This window comes from Scyliorhinus canicula, chromosome 1 (genome assembly GCF_902713615.1).
Source record: "Scyliorhinus canicula chromosome 1, sScyCan1.1, whole genome shotgun sequence".
NCBI classification, from domain to species: Eukaryota; Metazoa; Chordata; class Chondrichthyes; order Carcharhiniformes; family Scyliorhinidae; genus Scyliorhinus; species Scyliorhinus canicula.
The window spans coordinates 285,200,783-285,214,329 of record NC_052146.1 but is presented as its reverse complement, the minus strand read 5'-3'; the positions used below and the strand labels follow the sequence as shown (position 1 = coordinate 285,214,329).

The following is a 13,547-nucleotide window of genomic DNA, read 5'->3' as shown; positions in this document are numbered from 1 at the left end:
CACGACTTTCGCAAGTAATGGCCACCTGGGAACAGTACTAAAAGATGACTAGTGATTTTGCAGCCTTAACCAACAAGTAATCATTTTAAGAATATAGAGTTCTAAATCAGCAATCAATCTGGAAAGATAAAACTAAATTATGTAGCTTATCATGGTACCTAATTTGGAAACTATACATACCAACTCATCAAGCTGGTCAGCAAAAAGATGTTTTGAACAGATTTGTGCATTAATTTTCGGCACAATTTATAATGTGTTAATTACTATTAAACTTCTGGACAAATACACACCAAAATTGCTGAGACTTAAATTAGTTACGTTAAGATTTTAACATTAATCATTTTAAATTTACTATAATCTTGAAATTAGGGTTTTTTTTCCCCAATGTACTGATAAGACACACCTCTATTATACGAGTGTTCATCCAGAGAATGTTAAGATTGCATTCTTAGCTTTCTAATTGGGAGATGAATTATTCATCAATGAGGGAACCAGATTCATACAGCACAGAAAGACGCTATTTGGCCCATTGTGCCTGTGTTGACTTTTTGGTAGAGCTTTTGAACTAATCCCACTTTCCCTGTTCTTTCCTCAGAGCTCTGTCTGATTGAACATATCTAGAACTGTTTGCAACAATTATGCAGCTTTTTAAAGCAAAGTTCAAGTTGCTGTGGGAACAGAATGTCCGGAGAAAAGGAACATTTTAAGAATATTGTGCTTCCTATGGTGTATCTTATTAAATTTTAACAAAATGCTTTGTTTCACATGGAAGTCCCAGATCATGAGTTTTAAATCTGCATTCTTAAAAATGTTACTATAACGTTCATATGCCTCACATATTTGCATGTTTCCCCCAGAAGAAAACATTTTAACTATTCAGATCTAAGCATTTAACCAAGTGATATAAGTACATAAGAAATAGAAGAAGGAATAGGCCATTTGGTCCTGGGTTTGCTCCATCATCCAATATGACCATGGTTAATCTATGTCAACTCCACCTTCCCACACTACCCATATCTCTTAATTTCCTTAGTATCCAAAAGGCCTTCGTCCTGAATACCTTGAATTACTTAGCATTCAAATCCTCCAGTGTAGAGAATTCTCAAGTTCCACAGCCCTCAACTTCTTCTCATCTCAGTTCTACACATACAACTCTTTAATCTAAGATTATAATCACCTAGACATAGAATTCCTAGAATTTCCAGTCAGGGGAAACATCTTCCCAGAATCAAGCCCCTTAAGAAATTGATGTTTCAATGAAATCGTCTCTCATACTTCTAAATTTAAGGGAACATATGTCCACTCTACTCAAGTTCTCCTCATGAGACAATCTCTCAACTCAGGAATTAGTCTAGTGAATCTTCACTGCACTCCCTCTCAGGTTATTATACCCTTCCTTGGGTAACAAGACCAAATCTGTATATTACAGTATATTGGATATGGGGCGGGATTCTATGATCCTGAGGCTAAGTGTTGACCCCGTCGGAAATGCCAACGCATTTCTTGACGGCGTCAACACGGCTTCTAGATCAGCAATTCCGGCCCCTACAGGGGGCCAGCATGGCACTGGAGCGGTTCATACCGCTCCAGCTGCTGATCCCGGCGTCAACTGGGCGCCGCAGGGTCCGCGCATGCGCAGTGGCACCAACGTCAACGCGTGCATGTGTAGTGACTCCCTTCAACGCGCCGGCCCCGACGCAACATAGCGCAGGGCTACAGGAGCCTGCGCGGAAGAAAGGAGGCCCCCAGCCAGAGAGGCCGGCCCGCCGATCGATGGGCCCCGATCGCAGGCCACGCCACATCGGAGGGCCACCTCCGGGGTCGGACCCGTCCTCTTTCCTTCCCCCCCCCCCTCCCACAGGCCGCCTCCCGACCATTCCATGCCAAGTTCCTATCAGCTGAGAGCAGGTGTGGACTCGGCTTTTTTACGATGACCACTCGGCCCATCCCGGGCCGAGAATCGGCGGGGGGGAGCCACGTAGAAGGGCCCCCGACCAGCGCCGCGCCAACCATGCCAGTGCCAATGGCACCGATTCTGCTGCGGAGAATCGCGTGCCGGCATTGGAGCGGCTTGACGCGATTCGCACCAGTCGCGGGGATTTTTTGGCCCGGTCCTGGGCTGAGAGAATCCCACCCATGGTCTCTTCATGTCCCTGTACAACTGCAGTAAGATTTATTCACTCATATCCTAGTCCCACTGTAATGAAAGCTAGCAACCATTTGCTTTCTAATTTCTGTGTTTGCATATTTACTTTGTGGTTCATACAAGGACACTAAGGTCCCTCTGAATATCAACATTTCTTAATCTCTCACCCTTTAAAAAATTCTCTATTTTTCTTCCGAAGAAGATAACTTCACACTTTGTCAGCCATGGCTAGGTTGGTAGTACTCTTGCCTATGAGTCACAAGGTTGTGGTCCAAGTCCTACTTTATGACTTAAGCACAATAATCAAGTCTGGGACTTCAGTGTGATTATTATCAACTTGCTGTTTGTGGAAGCTTGCTGTAAACAAGTTGGCTGCCACTTTCCTATATCATATCAGTTATGACACTTGTACTTCACTGGCTGTAAAGTACTTTGCAACATCCAGTGGTTGTGTAAGGTGTGATATAAATGCAAGTCTTTTTCTTTTCCCCCACATCTCCCCCACGATCTCCACGTCTGCGTGGGTTTCCTCCGCGTGCTTGGGTTTCCTCCCACAGTCCAAAGACGTGCAGGTTAGGTGGATTGGCCATGCTAAATTGCCCTTAATGTCCAAAAAGGTGAGGAAGGGTTATTGGGTTACGGGGATAGGGTGGAAGTGAGGGGTTAAGTGGGTCGGTGCAGACTCAATGGGCCAAATGATCTCCTTCTGCACTGTATGTTCTATATTGTGTATATTCCATCCACCACATTTTCACCTTGTCACTTAACCTATCTATATCCTTCTGCATACGCCTCGCCATTTACCTTCCCACCTAGCTTTGTTTTGTGGACAAACTTGGACTTTTAGCATTCTATCCTCTCACCTAAGTGATTGAACACTAAATGTCTTTGACACCTACCAAACTATCAGAGTAACTTCAGCAAATGAGTATCACAGGAGAAAACACACATTTACTTAAGGTTGTGCCAGAACACTTTACAGCTAGTGAAGTACTTTTGAAGTGTTCTCACTTTTGGAATGCAGGAATTGTAGTAGCCAATTTCCATAGAGTAAGTTCCCACAAACAGCAATGAGTTAATAACTGGATAATGTGGTTGTTTGCCATGTTTATTGAGGGACAAACATTGGCTGGGACACCAGGGAGAACTTATTTGAATAGTGTCATTTAATCTTTCCAGCTGAATGGGCACATGTACCTATTTAAGTGTCAATGATAGAATGACTGCTTTAAATTTAACACTACATAAACCGACTGCTACATTTGGTTACACTACACTTCAAAAACGTAACTTGTTGGCCGCAAAACATTTCTAAGACCCAAGGCCATAGAAAGTGCCAAAAAAATGCAAGTTTTCACTTTCTTTCCTTCGTCAACAAATATTTGTTACGTAATGATTGCTTCTAATCTCCATTGAGAAGATTGATTTAGTCAGCATCTGAGCTACAGAGACACAAAGATCCTGGGCGCGATTCTCCGACCCCCACGCCGGGTGGGAGAATCGCAGGAGTGCCGGGCGATTCCCGGCACACCGCCCTGGCACCCCCACGCGATTCATTTGTAACATTTGGATGACACAGCAACACTCACTTTGGTGAGTTTTCGGATGGTGAGCTATCATTTATAAGAAAGGAAACAACACCTAAAGTGAGTGAAAGGATGAGTAATAAATGTTAGAGGAACGATCTTAAATTCAAGATGTTGCCGAAATATGTCAACTGTGGAAGCAGTTGGCTTGGGGACATGGTGCTGCGCCTTAAAAGAAAATAAGTTTGTTCAGCACTCCAAAATGAAAAAGAAACATAAACAAATATACATACCGATTTATCATGGTTGCTGCAGACAAAGCTTTCGACATGCCCAATTTATCCTCTGCATGGAGAATCTGTCTTTGTAGGTTACTAACCTCCACATCATCATAATCAAGAAGTCCCAATCGACCTAAATTGACATTTACACATTACAACTTATTGCCACAAACGTTTGCCTGCCTGGCCCCACCACAAAGTTTTATTTAAATATGTTGAACAAATTTTATTTGTAGTAGATTTATAAAAGGTACTCAAAATAATCACTCCAAACAAAAGGCAAGTGATACAATTTTCATATCACTGGCCTCTACAAAATACATCAGGGTTCAGAGGGGACTGTTGCCACTGGCACTTGGACTGATTTACTGGCATTACTTTTTTAAAATGTATTAATCCAGTTGTTTCTCTGTTGTTACAGATGCTGTGAGATTTGCCATGCAATGTAAATGGGTTGGATCTCATAAAGTCAGGAATTCCGGCAGAGTAAAGAATTGCTTCTCTTGAAGCAGCTCTGGAAAATAAAGGGATCATCAAATAGTACCATGCATGATCCAGTGCACAAACAAGGGCTCTGTCAAAAATGGACATTCATTCCACTCCCAGATATTAATATTGCCATCAAATTATAAATCCTCAATTTTGAATTTCAGTCCCCTCAAGATGCATCTACTCACCTTTTGGCTGCATTTTATAACCATGCCCTAGCTTTTAGTGGTTTGTGTACATGCAATACCTGAATCGCTTTACTCCAACCAAGCTCCTAGCATCTCATTATTAAGAAAATACTCCATTTTGTCCTTTTCAGATGACTTCACTAATTTCTATATGGAATTGCATCTGTTATAGTTTTACCAACTTGCATTTGCTTATGTCCCTTGTATCTTGCTCCTCCCATCCACACAATTCATTGTGCCTTCCAATTTAGATCTGCAAATTTTGATATACAACTCCCTATTCTTTAAACAAGTTATTAATGTATGTGATGAAAAGCTGAGGAGGCAGTACAGATCCTTGGGGAACATCATGCGTCATTTCCCACCAACCAGAGAACAAACTCTTCATCCTTCCAGTAACAGTACTGGTTCACAATCATCAATATTTTATTTTATTTTGTGGACCAGTAACACCCTCAGATTTAGTCTCTCTTAATAAAAGCTTTTAGAGAAAAAAACCCACAAACTTCAAAACCCAGAGTATAATCTTACCAATGCCTGCGGCAGCCAAGTACTGTGCTGCAGGACAGCCTAGCCCTCCACATCCAACGATCAGAACAGCTTTCTTGGAGAGATTCAGCTGACCTAGAAGCATTAAAGCATTTTAATTTTAGGTTAAAGTTTGAGCATTTTAAACAATGAGCTACACTGGAGCCAATCAATTAGTGTATCAAATTCAGTACCTGGGCACACATTTATGTAATCTTTATTGTCACAAGTAGGCTTACATTAACACTGTAATAAAGTTACTGTGAAAATCCTGTGTCGCCACATTCTGGCACACCTGTTCGGGTACACAGGGGGAGAATTCAGAATGTTCAATTCACCTAACAGCACGTCTTTCGAGACTTGTGGGAGGAAACTGGAGCACCCGGAGGAAACCCACGCACTCACGGGGAGAACATGCAGACTCTGCAGACAGTGACCCAAGCCGGGAATTGAACCTGGAATCCTGCCGCTGTGATGCAACAATGCTAACCACTGTGCTACCATGCTGCTCATGACATGACATTGATGTTTCCAACAAGGGTTGAGCGGATGTGGCATACACTATTGACGGTGATTGAAACACGACCATGTCAACATTTACGAATAGATAGGCGATTAAAAGGAAAAGAAAATAAACACCAAATCAAGATTGAGCAGCCTTCTGTGATTTAATTCTCATGTGATATTGGGCAGTTCCTCTAATAGGAATTTCAATTACAAAAGTCCGCATACTAGGGGCGGCACGTGGTGCAATGGTTAGCACTGGGACTACGGTGCTGAGGACCCGGGTTCAAATCCAGGCCCTGGGTCACTCTCCGTGTGGAGTTTGCATATTCTCCCCGTGTCTGCGTGGGTTTCACCCCCAAAACCCAAAGATGTGCAGGTTAGGTAGCTTGGCCATGCTAAATTGCCCCTTAATTGGAAAAAAAAGTATGCATACTTACCTGAAATAGTTGCTATAACTGTAAATAAATGGTGCTAAGATTGATGTTTCAATGTTGATGGGATTATGCCTTCACTGACCCTCGATGTGGGCTGGTTTAGCACAGGGCTAAATAGCTGCCTTTTAAAGTAGACCAAGGCAGGCCAGAAGCACGGTTCAATTTCCGTACCAGCCTCCCCGAACAGGTGCCGGAATGTGGCGACTAGGGGCTGTTCACAGTAACTTCATTTGAAGCGTACTTGTGACAATGAGCGATTTTCATTTCATTTCAATGTCAAGAATCACAGAATATCAGTTCTTATATAATAATATATATGGTTTTCTTAAAAAATAAACTCCTTTTTTTATGTCTTTTATTAAGACATTTACATCAAACAGAATCAAAACCAAAAAGAGAACAAACAAGAAATAATTTGGCAAATAAATAACCAACACCCCACACCCCACCCTCCCTGCCATTATCCTCCACCATTCTGCCTCCTTTTTCAACCCCAAAGTCCCGTCCCCCCCCGGACTTCTTAACTATCCATTTCTGACTCCCATGCTATGCCACAGCAACAACACCTTTTTCAGCAGGCCCCCTTCCCCTGAACAAAACATCCCTCTCTGCTTCACTAATCATCTGATCACCCCCACTGAGCTGCCGCTAACAAGCCCGCCCAGCTAGCCCAAGCCTCCTACCTCCCTCCTCGCTGATACCCCTCTCCCCGCTCACACACCTCACAAACAACAATGAATCAAGAAAAAACACGCATTCACCCTCAATGCAACAAAACATCTCGAAGGAGAAAAGTTCTCCAACAACTAACAAACGAGAAAAATGATACAAGAAAAAAATGGACAGAAAAAGCACCCATCTCCTCACACCTTCTCCACAATTCAATGTTTTCCTTCTCCTGCCAGTCCATTGGCCCTTAAAAACTCAACCTCCTCTGGTGTTCCAAAATATTGGGCGCAATTCTCCCAAAGTGAGACAAACAGCCGACGCCGGAGTGAAACCCGGAGTGTTTCACTCCGGCGTCGGAGCCGCTCCTTGCCCCCTATCTCCCCCCCCCCCCCCCCCCCCCCCCCCCCGCTTGCGTCAAAGCGGCGCGCTGGGAATGACGCGGCCGGCGGCGCCTAAGTGACGTCAGCCGCGCATGCGCAGGTTGGCCGGCGCCAACGCACACATGCGCGGTTGCCGTCTTCCCCCCCCGCTGCCCCGCAAGACATGGCGGCTTGATCTTGCGGGGCGATGGAGGGAAAAGAGTGCGTCTTTTAGAGACGCAGGCCCGACAATCGGTGGGCACTGATCACGGGCCAGACACCTCCGGGAGCACCCGGAGGAAACCCACGCACACACGGGGAGGACGTGCAGACACCGCACAGACAGTGACCCAGCCGGGAATCGAACCTGGGACCCTGGAGCTGTGAAGCATTTATGCTAACCACCATGCTACCGTGCTGCCCCCATTGTTTTTGGCTATTAAAAGTCACCCAGAGGCAAGCCGGGTACAACATCCCAAATTTCACCCTCTTTTTAAAGAGGGCAGCCTTCACCCAATTGAACCCAGCTCACCTCTTCGCCAGGTCTTCACTCAGTCTGGTACACCCGATGCTCGCTCCCCTACCAGATGCATCTCCGTCTGCCTCGCCCATCTCAATATCTTCTCCTTGTCCAGAAACCAGTGAAGATGCACCACCAACGCTCTCAGCAGCTCATTCGCCAGCAGCTTCCTCATCAACGCCCTGTGCGCTCGGTCAATGTCCAGGTGCCAATCAAAGGCCGATTACCCCATCAACTTCTCCAACATCTTGGCTTACCAGCTCCCGCTCCCTCAATGCATTCCAGCATCCCCACGATTCTTAGATTCTGTCTCCAGGAGCGATTCTCTAAGTCCTCCGCCTTCTCCTTTAACCGCTTCTGGGTCTCTCGCATCAGACCCACTTCAGCCACCAACGCGGCAACTGCTCCTCGTGCTCCCCCACCGCCTCCTCCACTTTCCGAATAGCCTGGCCCTGGGACTCCAGCATTTGCTCCACGCAGTCAATTCCCACTTTTAAGAGTTCCACCGCCTTGGCTCGGTCCTTCTGGGCCTCCCTCCTCTGTCGGCTAAACATCTCATTTAAGAAATCCACCAATTGCTCCGTTGACCACTGGGCAGGCAAGACAGACCCTTCACCCTCCGCCATCTTGATTTGTGGAGCACAAAGATTCTCTTGTCCAACTGCTCTCTTCTTCTTGACTCACTTCTTGTCTCTGGATCCATCTGCCAGCCTCACCAGTGAAGTTCAACTTTTCTCCAGTCACCCATGCACCTTTTTTCCACAAAACATCCACCCTACAAACTGGGAAAAGGTCCGAAAAAACAGCCTCAAGCGGGAGCTGCCAAATGTGCGACCACTCACACCATGGCCGCCACCGGACGCCCAAACACAAAACTACTTAAGAGTCTAAATTCAGGCCATTGCCACTGGGAGGAACAAAGGAGAAAATCTCAGGCGGGATTCTCTGATCCTGAGGCAAAGTATTGACGCCATCGTAAACGCTTAGCGTCAGGATCAGAGAATCCTGCCTTCACGCAGCTCCAGCTGCCGATACCGCCGTCAGAATGGGCGCCGCGGGTCCACGCATGCGCACTATGGCCGGCGCGAATTTGCGCACGCGCGCTAGTTGTCTTCTCCGCGCCAGCTCCGACACAACATGGCGGAGAGTTACAGGGACCCGGCGCAGAGGAACATAGGCTCCCACCAGGAGAAGCTCTCCCGCCAACCGGTAGGCCCCAATCGCGGGCGAGGACACCGTGGAGGCGCCCCCCCCCCCCCGGGTCTGATCCACATCACCCCTCCCCCCCCCACCAGGCTGCAACATGAACACCGAGGTCCCACCAGGTCGGACCATGTTGTTTTTCCTGCATGCAGGCTTCAAGGTTCAACCATTTTTCAATTTTTCTTTTCACACAGTTAGACGGCACGGTGGCACAGTGGTTAGCACTGCTGCCTTACAGCTGCAGGAACCCAGGTTCGATTCCCAGCTTGGGTGACTACCTGTGTGGAGTTTGCACCTTCTCTCTGTGCCTGCATGGGAACTCTTTCCACTGCCATCTTAATTGGATCAATAGCCCGGGATTCTTGCTGGTGAAGGTGTCGGCAATTTTTTGCACAGGGCGAAGAACAACAAGGGTGGGGGGAGCAGATCGGGAGGCATTGGAAAGCGCGGTTGAAGACGCAAAGGCGGCGGCCCCGGAGTCGGCACTTCCAGCCCAATGGTTTACTGCTCAGTTGGTCGACTTTTTAACTGCTCAATTTCAGAAACAGAGGTTCGAAACCTCTGAAGATCTGGTACGGGCTATTGATCCAATTAAGGTGGCAGTGGAAAGGGTTGAGCAGAGTTTCGAGGCTCAGGGCGAGTCACTACAAAAAATGGAGGAGTCTGCCGCCAACCGGCTGGCCTCGGTGGTAGCAGAGCTTTTCTTGATGGCTGGCAGCTTCTACAAAATGTGATAAAGTGGCCGAGTTGGGGAATCGAGAGAGTCAGCAAAATATCTGAGCAGTGGGTCTGCTGGAGGGGTTGGAGTGCTCGCAACCCTCAAAGTATGTCGCACAGAGGCTGGTAGGGGAGAACATTTTCAGACCCCGCCCCCCGAGATTGATTGTGCGCACAGAGCACGGAGAAGAAATCCAAAGGCATGTGAGCAACCAAGGGCGGATGGTGAGCCAGGCAGATGAAGAAGAGCTCCTGGAAGGGAAGCGTAATCAGAATATACCCCGAATGGGGTTCGGAACTAGCTAAACACCGCGCCAGATTCAACAAAGTCAAGGCGGCACTGCCTTGTGAGATTTGGAATGGAAGGTGAGAGATTTGGAATGTTGCATCCGGCTCTTTTGTAGATCATCTTTCATAACTAGGAGTACTTTTTTGACATCCGGAGGAAGCAGGCAAGTTTCTTCGGGACCAGGAAATTAGGAATCTATAAATACATTAAAATGTTGTTGATCTGTTCTGTTGATGATATTGTTGTTAGTTTGATTGCTATGCATTCCTGTATCTTTGCTATATTCTCTCTATCATTCTCCTTGTTTTTTGTTTTATTGAGGTGGGTTTGACGTTCCTGAGCTGGGGAGATGTGGAGGGTGGGATAGAGTTATTTGTTGTGTTTTTTTATGATGTGGTTTGGGTGATATGGCAGATACATGGTTGTCGCAGGCCTGGTGCAGGGGCCACAGTAAAGAAGAACCAGCAAATTGAAGGGATGGGGGTGGAGGGGTGGGGGATCTGGGGAAGCAGTGGCTGCCTCGCAGTTATGTCTGATTAGCTTGGGGGAGGAGTAGATGCCCCTTCAATTGATTGGTTATTTGGAATTAATGGGCCTAAATGGACCGATTCATCTGAAGAACCTGAGGGCAGACTTGATGTTTCTCCAGGAAACTCATTTAAAGGGGGCGGACCAGACAAGACTGAGAATGGGGTGGGTTGGTCAGGTTTACCACTCAGGACTTGATATGAAGATGAGAGGGGTGGCTGTGTTAATAAGTAAGAGGGTGCCTTTCTCAATAAAGCGGTTCATTGCTGATCCGAGTGGGAAGTCAGTGGGTGGTTGGAGGGCTTCCCAGTGGTACTGTGCAATATATACATTCCAAATTGGGATGATGTGGATTTTGTGAGGCGGGTTCTGTCCCTGATCCCAGATCTGGATACGCACAGATTAATCCTAGAGGGGATTTCAATACAGTCTTGGACCCGGAGTTGGGAAACTGTCGAGAATCATGCAGCTTCTGGGTAGAGTGGATGCAATGCGCTTTGGGAGGCCTAGGACGAAGGAGTTTTCTTGCTTTTCACACTATGTGGACCTGCGAGCGGAAACGCCATCCCCTTGTAGACCCTAGTGGAGACTGGACGTTGGTCTCCTTGCGGTTAAGGGAGTATGTGTGAGGTAGGAAGGTGCAACAGCCTCTGCCGGGGTGCTGTGGGAGGCACTGAAGGTTGTGATTAGCAGAGAGCTCATCTCGATCCAGGCGCACAGACTAAGGGTGGAGCAAGAGGAGTAAACAAGATCGGTGGAGGTGATCTTAGCTGTCAATCACAGTTATCTGGAATCATTTGATGATCACTGTTGAAGGAGCACCATAAGCTCCAAACGGAATTTAATCTGGTCACCTCAGAGAAGGCGGTGAGACAACTGCGCAGAGCTATAGAGTTTGTGTAGGAATATGGGGAGAAGGTTGGCAGGATGCTCGCCCACCAACTACGGAAGCAGATGGCTGCTAGGTAGGATTAGGAACAAGGGGGGTGAGGTGGCAACGGACCTGGCAGGGATTAATAAACTTTTTGAGCCCGTCTATCAAAACCGCTGCCAGGGAATGAACTGAGACGCAGATTCTTGGATGGGTTGGAATTTCCAAGGGTGGATCAGGCAAGGGCGCAGGGGTTGGGGGCCCAGTAGGTTTGCAGGTGTTGGGATGTGTGAGTTTGATGCAATCAGGGAAGGCCCCAGGTGCAGTCGGATCCCTAACCAAATTTTATAAACGCTTTGGCATGTTGCTGGGTCCGTTAATGAAGCATTGGAGAGAGGTGTGCTCCCCCTCCCATTATCGCAGGCTTCATTTCCCTCAGCCAAAAAAAGGGCAAAGATTCTGAGCAAAGAGGATCTTATTATAAGACCATAAGACATAGGAGCAGAATTACGCCTCTAGGCCCGTTGAGTCTGCTCCGCCATTCAATCATAGCTGATAATTTTCTCATCCCCATTCTCCTGCCTTCTCTCCGTAACCCCGGTTCCCCTTATTAATCAATCTCTGTCTCCAAGACGCTCAGTGATTTGCCCACCGCAGCTTTCTGCAGCAAAGAGTTTCACAGATTCACCATTCTCCATACAACTGAATCCTTCCCCCCATATTTAGTTTATCGTCCAATTTCACTCCAAATGTAGATGCAAAGCTTCTGGCTCAGATCTTGCCGATCCATATCAAGGGATGTGTGCCGGATGTGGTTAGAGAGGACCAAATCGGGTTTTTAAAAGGCAGATTGCTAGCGACCAATATCCAGAAGCTATTGACATAATCATGATGCCCGCAGGAGGAAATGAGGTGGAGGTTGTGGTGTCAATGGAGGCCAAGAAGGCATTTGACCGAGTGGAAAGGGTGTACTTGTTTGACATTTTGGAACGGTTAGGGTTTGGACAGGGTTTCGTGGACTGGGTAAGACTGTTGTATAAAGCCCTGAAAGCAAGCATCTCCACTAACAGGTTAACTCTAATAAGTATTTCACTTTGCAGCGTGGGACGAGGCGGGGTGCCCACTCTCTCCTCTGCTCTTCGCCCTTGCGATTGAGCCATTGGCAATCTTCGGGCATCTGGGAGTGGAGGGTTATTGAGCGGGGGAGGTGGGGGGAGTGGAGCACCGGCTCTTTCTGTACGTGGATTACCTCCTGTTGCACATTTCTAATTCCATGGAGTCATTTGATAAGATTCTAAGGATTCTGAGTGAGTTTGGCTCTTCTCCGGATACAAGCTTAATACGGTGAAGAGCGAGATATTTCTGATAGGCTCCAGAGGACAGGAGAGGCATTTGAGTGGGCTCCCGTTTCGCCTTACAAGAAAGAGCTTTTGGCTGTCTGGGGATTCAGGTTGCACGGGACTTGGCTCAGCTTCACAAGTTAAATCTGACAAGTTTAGTAGAGGGGATAAAAGAGTTCAAAAGATGGGACAAGCTGTCGCTATCTCTGTCCAGGAGAGTCCAGACAATAAAAATGGTGATCCTGCTGTTGCTCGTTTTACTGGAGTGTATTAACACACCTCCGTTTAAAGGCCGTGTGCTTAACACTGCTATGGCTCTGTGTATGAAATTATGCTCAGGAGTCGCCAGGTGCCGTATTTAGACACCTCACAAGTATATCAAGGTCAGGTTCAAAGTAATAAATCTGTACACCGATTAGTAAGTCCAAACGATTGATATTTATTATGACAAATATAATAAATACACATGCATACGCTAAAGAGACTAACTTACTTCTAATACTAAACAACTAAAATACTTATCTAGACAGGAACGGTCAAGGTCAGGGAGCAAGGCCTTCGTCCCGTTCTTGGTCTGCAGCTCTCAGGTACTTAAAGTTGTCAGGGTCTAGCAAAGTCTGGATCACGTAGCGATCGTTGTAGTGGCACTTACAGTTCGATGGCTGATGCTCAACGGCCAGTGCTGAAACTGGAGTCAGGATGCGATGTAACAAGTCTGGGCCGGAGTCTGGAAGCAACAGACTTGAGCCGGAGCAAAGCAGCAGTCACGGAGCAAAACAGACCGAACCATGTGCGGGGTCTATTCTTATAGTCCCTAGAAGTCCGTGCCCCTTCGGGTCGGGTCTTTTACCTGCCATGTATCGATTGGGCCTTTCCCAATCGATATCTTCCAAACCCCCCCTAATCTGAGGGTCGTTTCTCGATGGGTGGGGCGGTACCTATGGTTCTTATG

The 13,547-nt window shown here is 46.9% G+C and overlaps 1 protein-coding gene across 1 annotated transcript in view; it reads right to left on the bottom strand.

Annotated features, from left to right (window-relative positions):
* The window catches only part of mocs3 (molybdenum cofactor synthesis 3), a 120,678-nt gene that overhangs the window by 85,887 nt on the left and 21,244 nt on the right, over positions 1 to 13,547 (bottom strand). Inside the window, exons 3-4 of the mRNA XM_038814503.1 lie at positions 5,162 to 5,254; positions 3,966 to 4,086 (exon numbers count right to left, since the gene is read on the bottom strand). Coding sequence (XP_038670431.1) covers positions 3,966 to 4,086; positions 5,162 to 5,254 — 214 coding nt within the window. The remainder of the gene's footprint in view (positions 1 to 3,965; positions 4,087 to 5,161; positions 5,255 to 13,547) is intronic.